The sequence below is a fragment of the Platalea leucorodia genome (genome assembly GCF_965183815.1).
Source record: "Platalea leucorodia genome assembly, chromosome: 16".
Taxonomy (NCBI): domain Eukaryota; kingdom Metazoa; phylum Chordata; class Aves; order Pelecaniformes; family Threskiornithidae; genus Platalea; species Platalea leucorodia.
The window spans coordinates 11,127,803-11,141,500 of record NC_138838.1 but is presented as its reverse complement, the minus strand read 5'-3'; the positions used below and the strand labels follow the sequence as shown (position 1 = coordinate 11,141,500).

Sequence of the window (13,698 nt, the reverse complement as noted above, 5' to 3'; positions counted from 1 at the left end):
TAAAATCAGAAAATACATTGCCCTACTGCTAGGGATTTTAGGCTGCTGAAAGTTACCTGTAATCCCTTTTGAGAGAGAATTTATTTTAATTAAACTTTACAGGCATGAAGGAATGTGTTGATGTGCAAGATGATTGTCTGATAAATGAGAAAACTAAACAGTTAAAACAAGTTTCTGTATATGATATACAGATTTTGAGAGGAAAGACATAGCTAAAAGTGTCAATTAAAAAAGTCAACATTTGCTTTGCACCGAGGAGCAAGACTTAACGTTTTTTGTTTGATGGACTGAGCTACTGTATGAATCGGCAGTATTTTTGAAGGATTTCTATAGCTGAAACAAAACGGACCGAGAGACTGTCATAATGGTCTTACGTTTAGAAAAAAGTCTTGAGAGTTTGTGCTCTGCTGAAACTTAGGTTTAGTTGAGCTAACCTCTCACGCGGTTTAAAATACAGCTTCCTTTGGGTGACTTCTATGTGTGTTCCATGTGTAGGCAGTAGTACCAACATATTTTTGGCTAAATCTTTTCTGCTTTATTTTGCTGTCTTACTATTGCTGGAACTAGTCGCTACTGTTGGCAATAAAATTGGGTGCTAGCTTAAACACCCGATGGAATTCTGCCTTTGTTCTCTATCTGAAGTGTGGCATCTTTTTGGAGGGTCTCATGTTCCTTCCTGTGGTCTGTGCTAAATTTTGCAACGGTCCTAATAAGCTTGTCAATATGGATTTGTTGTAACATCAGTTCTATTAAGACGTTGGCAATGAAATACATAATTGGAAAAGAGTCAGCAGTAATTGATGCCAAAATAATTTCTGAAAAGGTAGAACCTTAATTTCTGAATAAATTATAGGCCTGATGAAGTTAAGGGGCTGCAATGTACCTCCAGTCTTACTTTGTGGTAACTGTTTGTTCCTTATTAGATTTGGCACTGCATTCTGGATAAAGAGATTTTTTCAGCAATAAGGTTTTAATTCCTATTTTAATCTAATTTTTGCTGGCTTTATTTCTGAACTCAAAACCAGAGCAGTAAACGAGCCATAACTTACTGTGCCACTTTGCCACGTTACTTTAATGCATTACAAGTCAAATTTCTGTGTCTCAGATGAATCCCTATCCTTTCTACTTCTAGAGAATATTTGGAGAAACTGCTGAAAAGAATTTATATCTATCTCAGCTGATTATCTTGGATACACTGGAAAAATGTCTGGCAGGGGTGAGTAGGCTTGCATAAGCAATTGCTAAGTTGGAATCAAATGAGTTAGAGAGTGCAAGTCAAATGCTTGTGTGTCTATTATTGCTGGTACTAAAGTTAAAATTCAACTGATTTAGAGCGAAGTAGGATGAATGCCATTTAAAAAATACTAAAACTTCCTATAAATGCAAGTAGTTGATGCAATTGATACGTTAAGGATTTGTGGGGTGCTTTTTTCTCGGCTAGAATCAGTGATTTTTTTTTCAGCTAAATAGATTCAAGTAAACTTTTGAATTTGTCCTTCCCACTGCTCAACTAATTTGTGGAGTTACAAATGATTATTTTCTTTTAATAATTTGTTAAAAAGAATTGCAGACAACTGTACTCGGAGACGTGTGAACTGGAGTAAGGGAAGACACAAACCCAAATGAAGAGTTAGATGTGGTTATGAAGCTTCGCTAGATTTTTATAAGCTGTGAATGCTTGTGGCATATTCTGCTCAGTACTTTTTGAATAGATGCATGAAAACATTTTCATCCCACAATTTAAACCAAAAAAATAATGGGATAGTAAATAATTTTGAAGGTAGCAGATAATTCAGTACAAGTATTTTAAGTTGTATGCTAGTAATTTTTCTGCACACAGTGTTGATTTTTCTTTAAATTTCTTAAAACTTTCATTTGGTGAAGTGATTTTTTCATGTACTTCATATGCAGCAGAAACTTTGCTATCACTATTCTAAAGATTACTTTTGCAGGTGTTTCCTAGATTACATTAGTTAACCATGTCCAAACTTCCACTGGGAGTCGAGTCCTGAGGTTTCCAATCAGAGCTGTGCTGCAAGGCAGTTTGCTATTACCTTTGGGATGTAAACGGTTGTATGACTTACTGTGCTAAACTGTATAATTGCAAAGCCAAACTTCACTGTGAGCAAAATTTGCAATGGTTTATTCCTTTAACAAGAAAGGAATTTTTTTTTTAAAGCTGTATTCCTGGATGAATGTCATGAAATCATCTAAGCTCTTTGCTGTTTCCCTGCAACAGTTTTTGAAGGTTCTTTCTTTATAAGGTAATGACCTTATTATGGTTAGATTTGTCAAGCGGCATATCTTATATTACAGTACTAAAACAGTCTGAATAATTGTGGACCCTTCTAAATTCACAGAAGATCCAGGTAAATACATTTTCCAGAATACTTTTCAGCTTTTACAGCTGAAGTAAATACCTCTTTTTGGCACTTTTTGTGTCTCTGATGCAGTGAGTCAAAAAAACCTGTTTTAACTTTGGAAATTAATTCTTTTCAAATATTTCTTATATGCATATTGTTTGAAACATTAGTGGTTTTTTCCTGATAGATGATGATATTTGAACAGCCTAAAATTGTGCTGAATACTTCTTGCTTTGTCAATTCAAATGAGAGCAAGTTGAGCCAGTATATGTTTAATAAGACTGAGCCAAAGTTCTATACAAAGAGCGTTGTGTTCTGTGATATCTTCAGACGTATTTCTTGCTCGCTGTTCTTGCTCAATGTTTCATCGAGTTCTCATGGCAACAGGACTCAGGTCAACTAAGTGGGAGTCTCTGAAACTTCCCAATTCCCTATGGTAAATTCATTGGTAGAATTTTAGAAAGCTTTAATGCTGACCCTTCTGGTAAAACTTGCTCTTAGTAGAGCAAAGTTTCACTTTGAATTCTTTCATAAATAGTTTCCTTATGTCTCATGCTGTGCAAACTGGCAAAAATTAGATTTTTCTTTTGCAGGAAAGTTAAGCCATTTTTGACTCGTATAGAGCAATCCCAGGCAAGAGCAAGGGAGAAGCACCTCTTTTTTGGTTCATTTTTTTTTATATAAAATATTTGCTGTCAAAATGTGGTGGTTAGAATACTACCCAAAAGAGAAGGAAGGGTGAGTCTTTGCCTTTTGAGCTTCTATTCAAAGCTGAGATAGTAATGCTCTACTGCGAATACTTTACACAGATCAACAGGGTGCATTCATCAAAACAGAAACGTGTTTTACTTCAAAAACTAGTTCGATATTTTGCTTGCTCCTTGATGACATTGATCAGCTTGGTGCCCTACGTATTTTGGAGACTTAACTGAAAATGTAAGATGGTTTGAATGATACGGGTTATTGTTCAAATGGGAAGAAGCCTTTTCTGTGTCGACTACTTACACTATGGTCAGTGGTAGCCTGCAGGCAGAATTAGAAGTTCAGATTCAGGTCCTGTGCCTACCAGTGGCAGATGCTCCATTTTTTTGCCTCCAAACCCACAAAACGGAATTTCATGAAATACTGAATGTTTATTTTTAGCAACCAAAGGATACCATGCGACTAGACGAGACTATGCTGGTAAAACAGTTGCTGCCAGAAATCTGCCACTTCATCCACACTTACCGTGAAGGGAACCAGCATGCAGCTGAACTACGAAATTCTGCCTCTGGGGTTCTTTTTTCTCTTAGCTGCAATAACTTTAATGCTGTGTTCAGCCGCATTTCCACCAGGTAGGTGTTTTTCAGTAGCCTGACTTAGTGTATTAGAAGATCTACTAAACACTGGTGTCTAGAACATCTGTCATGAATTGTAGTCTTTCTAATTTCAGAAAAGTTAGCTGTTTAAATGATATTTAACAAGATAGTTCTTAAATGAAACTCCCTCTACCTTTCAAAATTTTACTCGTTTCAGGTTACAAAACAAACCTGTTTCGTATCCATTCTAGGTTACTGCCAGCGTATTTTCTGTGAGCTGCATTTATCGCTTTTTTTAATCTGCTTTGATAAGTGCAAGTCAAATGCAGTTGTAGAGTGAAACTAATGATAACTCGGCCGAATTAGTTGAATAAGTTCTTGTGGGTGCAAGGTGTTTCAGGAAAAAAAAGGATACTGAAGGTAATGGGTTGTATCCATTTACTTATGAGTTTAGAATGCAAAATTTCTGATTGTCCACAGCTCTCTTGGAGCCCCAAGGCTGTTTTCCTTCCTAATTTTTCCTGCTTGAAGGCTTTTATGTTAAATCTGTCTTGTGCCTGAAGGGGACAAAACAGCTGGACTGTTTGTTAGTTGTTGGAAAAGACCCATTTGTCTTCTGACTGACTTGAATTTCACAGCACATTTACTGTAAAAATAGCTGTCTTTTCTGCTATTGTAAGTGAGAAGAGCTTCCATCTCTTCTTTGCTCTTTTTGCCCTGTTCCAGGTCGTTCTGATGCTTCAGCATTTGCCAAGCCACTAGAGTTGTATAGTAAGCTTTTTAGTACTGAAATACTTTGATGTTTTTTGAAAGTTGCTTGAAGTAGCTTAGCTCTTATCACACATTGTTACAGCTGACATCATCCTTGATTTATTAGAAGTGGAGCTTGGGCAGCCTTGTGTGGTCGCATAGCAATGGGTGTGCCAATGTAATTGAAACAAAGATTTATATATTCCTTATAATGTAAAAACAATTCCATTCCAACATTTTGGAAAATATTTGCATTTCAGAAATCAGTCTAAAATGATTTAATGATGTGAAATTTTAAGTATTTTAAAAACTTTTACAGAGCCTTTAGTAACTTCTGTTTCAAGAACATGGACTTGGCAGCTAGTGTGGAGGATGTGGTTTTACTCAATAGGTTGATTATGTTTTGTTGCTTATGGAAATGGAAACAATTTCTTTTGCTCCTTCTATAGGATTTTTCAGCTGAAATTTTTTGACAGCCTTTGAATCTAGTCCGTGGATCTGTGCTTATTCATATGGCTGTAGCACAGTTTAGTTCTCAAGGTCCAAAGCCCTTCTTACCATCCATTCGAGCTGGAACATAGTGCTTTTTCCCTAACCCGTTTTTCACTTCGAGATGGCTCGTACATAAATAGTTAAATATTTGACCAGTTGTTGCTGATCTCCACAGGGGTCAGCTTGCCGACAGTTAGCATTGCTGCTCCTTTGACCTGTGCTTCCTGTTTAGGCATATTTCTAGGCCTTGTACAGCAGCTGGGGGATTTTTGGCACAAAAAGCACGGCAGTGGGGACCTTCTCATTCCCAGCGAGGGCTGTTAAGTTTCCCTGGCGTTGAAGAAATGAAGAACTGCTTTTGTGTGTAGTACTCGAAATCACATTCCATGTCTAAAACACATCTGTAGCTTTGGAACAAGACATGGCAATCTTTAGTTTGTGAGAACATATGATTTAGTTATTAGTGGCTTAGTATCTGGTGAGATGTTTAGTAAATCATCTAATACAAAAGTGTGAAAAGATGCCATTGTGTTTAAAATGCTGTGATTAAACTTCATCCTGTTTCTTTAGGCCAGAAAAACATGGACCTTCTTTAGCTTACAAAGAGTGGTTGCAGCTCACTTCAGCGGTATTAAGTACCGTCAGTCACTGCTTTACTCTTGAGAAATTAGCTAGGGCAAGACTTGCTGTTAAGGAGCAGTAGTCTAAAGGTGTCGTGATTCCACAAACTTAATATTTAGATGAAAAGATGACAAGATTACTGCTACGGTATGGTAGATAACAGAAGGATTTAGGCAAATCTTGGGCACAAACAGACTATCACCAGATGGTATTGGTATCTTGTAAGACTCATCACTAGTATTTCTGGATCCATTTTTCAGGATGAGTATGGAATAAGACTATAATATTAAATCTTAATCATGCAAGGTCTGTCTTTCATTTCTAACCCTGGAAGAGTTTATCTGAGGAGATCGTATAATATTCCTCTGCTATTCAAGTGTGTAGAATCATAGGTATGTGTTCATACCTGTCTGATATAATCTGATAGAGAAGTTAGTTTACTTTGCGTGTTTTTAGGTTACAGGAACTGACTGTTTGTTCAGAAGATAATGCTGATGTTCATGATATTGAACTTTTACAGTACATCAGTGTGGATTGCTCGAAACTAAAACGACTCTTGCAAGGTATGATTTGAGCTTGTGTTTTGAAATATTGTTACCTGCATGTGGCTAGTTAGAGATGACACAACGGTATTGATATGTATATCTTTTTATTGCTGTGTTTTACTCCAAATAGTCATATATTTACCAAAATACTTTAAAATACTTAAGTAGCATAAAGACATGGGTTTAAAAATTGCTTTGCACTTCAAATGTCTTTTATAATCTGTGTTGCTTTTTAGAACCAAGGTTATTCTCTAAATGCGGAAATGTTTTACCTTTACAGAGACTGTATTCAAGTTTAAAGCCCTTAAGAAAGTAGCTCAGTTAGCTGTTATCAACAGTCTTGAAAAGGTAAGTATTTTAATATTTATTTTCTGTTTCATTGCTTATTTGCAGACTTTATCTAGTTTAGGAATAGTTGCATTTCAGTAATTTACTATAAAATATATGCTGGTGCATCCCTTCGATACATACCTATTTTGCAAGAAATGTCGAGTGATTAGAACTAAGAGTAAAATCTCTCTTCATTTAAATACATAATTCTGAAAAAATATTTTCAAGCTCTGGAATGTAAAGATGTTTTGCATTATCTACAGGCGTTTTGGAACTGGGTGGAAAACTATCCTGATGAATTCACAAAGCTGTATCAAACACCACAGACTGATATGGCTGGTAAGGCATAACAAATGTCATAGTGTTTAAAAGTTGGTTTCTCAGACATCCCCACATTCGCTTGCACTTTGTGCCCTCTCTGCTTCTTGTGCAGGCTGCAAATAAGAAACAAATTTCTGTCAACCTTTGTCAGGGCAGGCAAGGATATATTGCCGTCTCTTTTCTCTCCTGACTCACCTTCTAAAGAGATGCATTTTGTGGTTCACAACACAAAGCAATAAAACCTAAAAGATGGAAACTCTTTAAATATATATTTTTCATCTTGATACTGGGAAAAAAAAAAAACTTAAGAGAACATCAGCTGTATTTGTCTCTAGTCAAAAAGAGAGGAAAATTTATATTTTCAGGTAAACCATGTCTTTAACTGGGTCGAGACCATTTTATCCCTAGTAATGTTCAAAACAGAACTTTCTTCTGTGTAGGTGGAGCCATCCCTCTGCTCTTTTATACCTCTTCTTTACGTTGTCATAATGAAAATGGGTATTGAACTTGGGGTTATATTTTATGCAGATTGTGCAGAGAAGTTGTTTGACTTAGTGGATGGCTTTGCTGAAAGCACGAAACGTAAAGCAGCAGTTTGGCCACTGCAAATCATACTCCTGGTCCTGTGTCCAGAGATAATCCAAGATATAGCAAAGGATGTGGTAGAGGAAACTAAAATGAACAAGGTAAGAGAAGAAAAGTATCTGAATTCTGGTTCTGATTTCTAGAGGATACTTGTCTTTGCTTTTTCTATATTTCAAGTATATTTTATTTTGTCTTTCCTGCTTAAAAAGCACGTTACAATTCCATATGTAAATTTCTGCACTCTTTTTAAGTTCTCACCTAACATATGTTGTTTCACTGTCAATAATTCATCCAGATAGTATGTCCCAAACAATATTATTTCAGAACTTTTACATCTCCTTGGAGATTTGAATCCTAGCGTTGTGATTTCCCCTGCCTCCACCAGTAGCAAACTTAGCCTTGCTTCTCGCTGGCCTATGTTGTACTGATCGAGGTTTCTGCGGTGTGTGTACTGCGTGTTCCATAACTGCAGTACCTGTAGCAGATGGCGAATTTGATGTGGCTGCAAACATTATGGTTAAGAGTAAACAACCATCTATCTTTGTGCCATTCTGATTGCCCTAGACATTCAAAATTAATGTGTTTAATAAACATAACGTTTCTCCAGAATGCTGCATCAAGTTGTTTTTTGCAGTCCCGATATCCATGATTTCTGATCAGAAAATGCAGTGTTGTTTTGGTTTTAATATTTAAGGATCTAAAAACCCTGACCGCAGATTACCAAAGCTCTGCTTATAACTATTCCTGATTTGAATTCTGCAGAAACTGTTCCTGGACAATCTCAGGAAAGCACTTGCAGGCCACAGTGGGAGCAGACAGCTGACTGAAAGTGCTGCTATTGCTTGTGTTAAACTGTGCAAAGCATCTACCTACATCAACTGGGAAGATAATTCCGTCATTTTCCTACTAGTGCAGTCCATGGTAGTAGATCTTAAGGTAAAAATGTCTGTTTCCTAATTGCAATGAAGAAATTTGAATTTTAAAATACTGAAATAAACTTTGAATTTCTCCTTAATTGAATACCATAATGGAAAGTTTTGTATTGAAAGCAGACAAGAATAATCTTGGTATCTGATTTATATATATATTTTTTTAAATATATAGAATTTGCTGTTTAATCCAAGCAAACCTTTTTCAAGAGGCAATCAAAATGCAGATGTAGACCTTATGATTGACTGCCTAGTTTCCTGCTTCCGCATAAACCCTCATAATAACCAACACTTCAAGGTGAGAACACTACTTACTGGTAAGTCATTCTCCTCATACTATTGATGAGCTGTCAATTATAAAAGATATGCTACCAGCAGCTGGAAGCTCATAAATAAGTTCAACTGTATAAATATCCCTTAGTAATAAATCCCTGCATGTTTTTATAAATCTTTTCTTAGCTGGTTAGACTTTTTCAAGTTTAGATTTGACAGCTTTGTCAGTTTAATAAAAAGGCTTCAGTATGTTATTCAGTGTGATAAGAAAGATGGCAGAGAAAAAGATGTTCCTAAGTGGCTTTTATGTATTTTTATTGTAGATCTGCTTGGCACAGAATTCCCCATCAACATTTCATTATGTACTGGTAAATTCTCTCCACCGAATCATCACAAATGTAAGTTCTGAAAGTATTTAATCAGCCCAGCAATCTGTGGCTTCTACTCAGATCAATATCTGCTTATTAAATACAATTTGAATAGTAGACCAAATCTTGTTGCCTGTATCCATGCAGCAAGAGTTGCTTGCTAATAAGGAAGGATGTACAAATCTTAGTTCATGCTGTCCACCAGTTGGATTCCCAGTTTAAGAGCTTGTATTCCAGTATAACATTTCAATACAATTATGGTTTAATACCCTCTCATGTAGGATGACAAATGAATCTTATGTTCTCTGGCTTTATAACAGGTAGTGCTTTACTGATACATGAAAAACACTCTCGGGACATTCATCGTTACACCACCTTCTACTGCTTCTAGTATATTGACATGGGAACTTAGGGGAAGAGCTGGTCTCGTGGCTTTGCTCAGGGATTTGACCAGTATGAATTTAAATAGTGTAAAATTGTAGTAAATGCTGAGTGCCAAACATATTTTGAAAGTTTGTGCAGTTGTTCGTCTTCAATGTGTTATTGTACTTCAAGTCACTCAAATGCAACTTTAATTTTTATACTGTTCAGAAGTACTTTCCTGATCAGTATGAAAATAGAATCAGTGTTGAGCAACCAGCCTTACTTAATTTACGTAACACTTTCTATTTCATTTATCCCAACATTGTAATGAAAACACAATATTATTAAAAAAGAAAGTATTAGGCACTTTGACAAATAGGGGTGAAAATGCTACTGTGGATGTGGTGGTGTATCTGTGGTGGAGTAATACAGCTTTTCAGTTATTATCAAGCACTTAAAATACCAATTTTCAGGTTTTTTTAGTGTATCACAATAAATTGAGTGCACATTGTTTGTTTTGAAGTATTACTTACTCACATTCAGTATCCTGAAATCTGCCATGGTTTCATGCATTCATGGTTTCAGGGTTTGGACCCGTTCAGAAAGGAGAGTAATACAGTAAGCAGCCAAGTTGGAAGTATTGCTTCTGTTACAACTCATTTAAATATTATGAGTTTTATGGTGAGAATGCAAAATTAACATACTGGTAATACCATGTAAAATACTCATGTGTAAAGGTTAGTTATTCTGCAGCTTTTGTAACTTTTAGAGGTATAAAACAAATCGTAATCTAACTCATATTTACCAGTTTACCATTTGAGCTTTTCTGTGTTTTCGTTCTAGTCTGCGTTGGACTGGTGGCCCAAGATCGATGCTGTGTACTGCCATTCCATGGAGCTTCGCAGCATGTTCAGTGAGACACTTCATAAAGCTATTCAAGGCTGTGGGGCACATCAAGCAATTCGCATGACTCCGGTAAGACTTGTAAAGAAGCTATTGAAACACAAACCCGTTGTTTTTCCTGTGTCTCCATTCCATTCCAGCTTTTTTATTCATTAACTTTAGACTGGAAACTAGAGGGGGGAAGGACATTGCAATCCAGAAAGCAACAGAGAGCCATACATGCTCTGTAAACCTTGCAGGTTTTAGTCTGTTGACTAACTGTTTCTAGTCAGTGATGTATGTTTCTCAGTTTTCATGCTGCTCTTAAACTGGCAACATAGGAGTATTTCTTCTGTAACTGTCCTCTGTGGCTAACTGTTCATTTTAAGCTTTCTTGCTGTGTGAATAGCTAGGTAATATGTCCATTCTTGTTTAATCTGAAAAACAAAAGCATTCTGGATGTGAAAATAATTTCCGAAAACTGCAATGCTTTTACCATGATTGGCATGAGTATCTCTTCATTTGTCTTGCTTGCTTTCTGTTGAGCAAGTTGACTGTTTGGTCTTGGTGACAGCAACAAAGTAAAAGATTTTTCAACCATTATGAAATAAAGTCAATATTCTTGGTTGTCTTGGAAAAAAATCTTGAGTAAATTCAAATTTGTAGTTCATCCAGATTTTTTTAATAAGTTCACATGCAGCTGCATTGCCTTTCTTCTGAACTTTCCATTTAGGACTTTTGATGTGTCGAGTGAATTTGGTTGGTTGTTTTAGAAGGCCTAAAATGATACATGAAAATATTCCTATTGGGCTTCTCAAATGAAAGCAAATGATCAAAATAATCTTTAGTTGAAAGCTACAACCTGTTTAACTTGCTTTTTTACATGTATATATTCATCTGTTGAGAAAATAGCAGGGGTGTTGTAATGGCAACTCTGACATTGATTGGTGGTGCTTTGTCTTCTGCTTCTTATTTTCCGTTCTTATTGGCTGCTGTCGCTCACATGGTCAGATGCCAACCAGTCACTGTTTTGCATGGCAGTGGGCCTCTGTTGCTGTAAGTATGACCCATTGTAACTACCGCAGAAAAGCCCTTCCTTGCTCTGACTTTTCTGTGCATAGTTACCACTGCAGTCACTCCGGCTGGGATCCAAGAGGTAGCATGTTTTACATAAGACGCAGGACTGGAGGAGACCTCTTCAGCACTCTGCTTGGCAATTGCAAGGCAATCCCTTTCACAACCAGTCGAGCTCCTTCCTAGAAGGAATGGCTTTTTGTTGGTTCTGTTCTTTTCCTTCTGCCCCCTACTTCTCCATCACGATGCTCTTCCAGAATCTCCCCGCTCTGGTGGTTAGAACTGTTTTCTAATTTCCAGCCTAAACTTATTTCTGTCTAACTTATCCCCATTTGTTCTTGTTCCAGTGTTGTCTGTTAGCTTCAAACCGGTGTTTATCCCCTTGGTGTATTTGTAGAGGGTGGTCATGTCCCTGTCTTTGTTTATTGATAGTCCTTAGTTTTGATTGTGTGAAGTTAATAAATTGCTTCACAGAAAGGAATCAGCTTCTTTTGCCCTGTGGCTCTTCTCAGAATTCCCTTAACTGTAGCAAACTAAGATTTAAAACAGAATTAGTTTCCTCCACCAGTGTGGTATCAATTTCTTGATCAGGTGCTTTTTTTATGTGGTAGATTTAATTCTCTATATTTTTACACTAACTACTTAGCAAAATAGCATGAGGTTCTAATGCCTTCTAGAATTTAATTATACAATGCCATATCTCTTCTGCAGTTACCTTGAGGATGATTTCAAGCTACCTATTTTTTTTGTCCAAAACTTGTAAGTTTAGTAAAAATGAAAACCAAGTTCATGTTATTGTTTGAGATCTTTGCAAGTAATAAATGAGACGAAATAGTTTAAAAAGCTGAGTTCCTAAAGAGTGTTGTGTTCTGTCTTGTGTTGAATATCCACAATGGCAGATTTTTTTGTCCAAGTTACTGTCTCATAACTATTTTGGTAGCTGTAAGCAAAAATACTAGTTCAATCCCTGCTTATGTAAGATTAAAATTAATGAAAAGATAAATTCTGTAAACTTACTGGAGAGAGATGAAGATCTTTTGTCTTTGGACATACTGGGGACCAATTAACGCAAGGTCACTTTTTTTTAATATATGTATGTATATGTGTGTGTGTATATGAACACACACACATGTATATATGGTATTTTTCATAGACTTTAGTATGCATCCAAATTATTTTTGTTGAGATGAAGAAACTGCAGTTGATTGCCATACAACAGGGTGATTTGCTTTGGAGGGCTGCGCACACTATAGGATTGAAGTATAAACGCAATTTTTTAAATCCTTACAACTGGTACAATCCATATATACTTATTTCACAGCCAACGCTATGTATGACTATTTGTTAAATGTATTGGTCATATCGCTACCTGGATTCTGTTGTGTGAACAGCAGTGGTAGAGTATGATACAGTCCAGACCGGAGTCAAACCAGAATACCTCATGTGAGCTCTCAATACATGCCTTAAACTGTCCTCCGCTTCACATGAGGAACTTGACTGGTACAGAAGTAGTTTACAGACTTTTTCAGATGAAGCTAGATTTTTTTTTTATTTTTTTTTTTTTAAGCAATGCACTGTGTACCTTGTGAAAACTGAAAGGTGCATTTTTCAGAGGCTGTACAGATGAAAGTGCTATTATGTGGACTGTGATTACGGCAGAAAATAAAGAAAATACTTTGTCTTTGGAAAAAAATTCCCTACCCTCTCATGTATTCAAGCTTACTCGGAAACATTTGTTTTTCTTTCTTTCTCAGACCAGAGAAAATCTCTCTGAATTCTTACTAGTCCTTTTATCCATTTTTCTTTTGCCACAGTTTGCCTTATGCAAACACTTTTTTTATGTCCACATGCAGCTCGCTAAAACAATTCCTAAGTAAACTTTAAAGACATAATAAAGTGATAACATGTGCATGTGTAAAAGGGGATTTTTAAGTAGAAGGCTATGTGACTATACTTGAGTGAATTTAATACACTTTTAAACTTTTTCATGAATTATAGTTTATAAAAGCAATGCACTTCACAAGATGTTTAATTATAACTACTATGTCGACTACCTTACTGACAATGACTGTGATTTTTCCTTCCATCAGAGTCTTACATTTAAGGAGAAAATGACAAGCCTTAAATTCAAAGAAAAACCTACTGATTTGGAAACCAGAAGCTACAAGTTCTTGCTGTTATCCTTGGTAAAACTGATCCATGCTGATCCAAAGCTTTTGCTGTGTGTAAGTATATCATACTATCTGTTCATAGTAAAACTTACTTGTGAAGCTACTAAATGAATAAAAATTAAAAACATAAACCTGGTATCCAGGATACTTCCCTGCTCATTCTTTTCTCTGGTTATAATGCTTCTGTTTTTTCAAAGGAAAAAGGCAAAACCAAAAAGAAACTGTAAGAAATTTTACAGAACCAGAGCAACACGATGAAAGGGAGCATAAAGCTCTGTAGCTCTGAAGGGGGTGTGGGGGGAAGGAGAGGGGAATAGAACAAGAAGAAAACTA

At 36.2% G+C, this 13,698-nt stretch overlaps 1 protein-coding gene across 14 annotated transcripts in view; it reads left to right on the top strand.

Annotated features, from left to right (window-relative positions):
* Nucleotides 1-13,698, top strand: part of NF1 (neurofibromin 1) — a 110,419-nt gene that overhangs the window by 13,071 nt on the left and 83,650 nt on the right. For 13 of the 14 annotated variants that reach the window (XR_014229922.1, XR_014229923.1, XR_014229924.1 and 10 more), the window contains exons 3-13: nt 1,133-1,216; nt 3,507-3,697; nt 5,981-6,087; nt 6,350-6,417; nt 6,663-6,738; nt 7,249-7,406; nt 8,068-8,241; nt 8,410-8,532; nt 8,831-8,905; nt 10,082-10,213; nt 13,285-13,419. Coding sequence is in view for 9 of the 14 variants with exons in the window: in XM_082328206.1 (XP_082184332.1) it covers nt 1,133-1,216; nt 3,507-3,697; nt 5,981-6,087; nt 6,350-6,417; nt 6,663-6,738; nt 7,249-7,406; nt 8,068-8,241; nt 8,410-8,532; nt 8,831-8,905; nt 10,082-10,213; nt 13,285-13,419 (1,323 nt within the window). In the remaining 5 variants the exon portion in view is untranslated. Of the gene's footprint in view, nt 1-1,132; nt 1,217-2,179; nt 2,265-3,506; nt 3,698-5,980; nt 6,088-6,349; nt 6,418-6,662; nt 6,739-7,248; nt 7,407-8,067; nt 8,242-8,409; nt 8,533-8,830; nt 8,906-10,081; nt 10,214-13,284; nt 13,420-13,698 lie in introns of all 14 variants that reach the window. The other variant, XM_082328207.1, reaches the window with a different exon arrangement.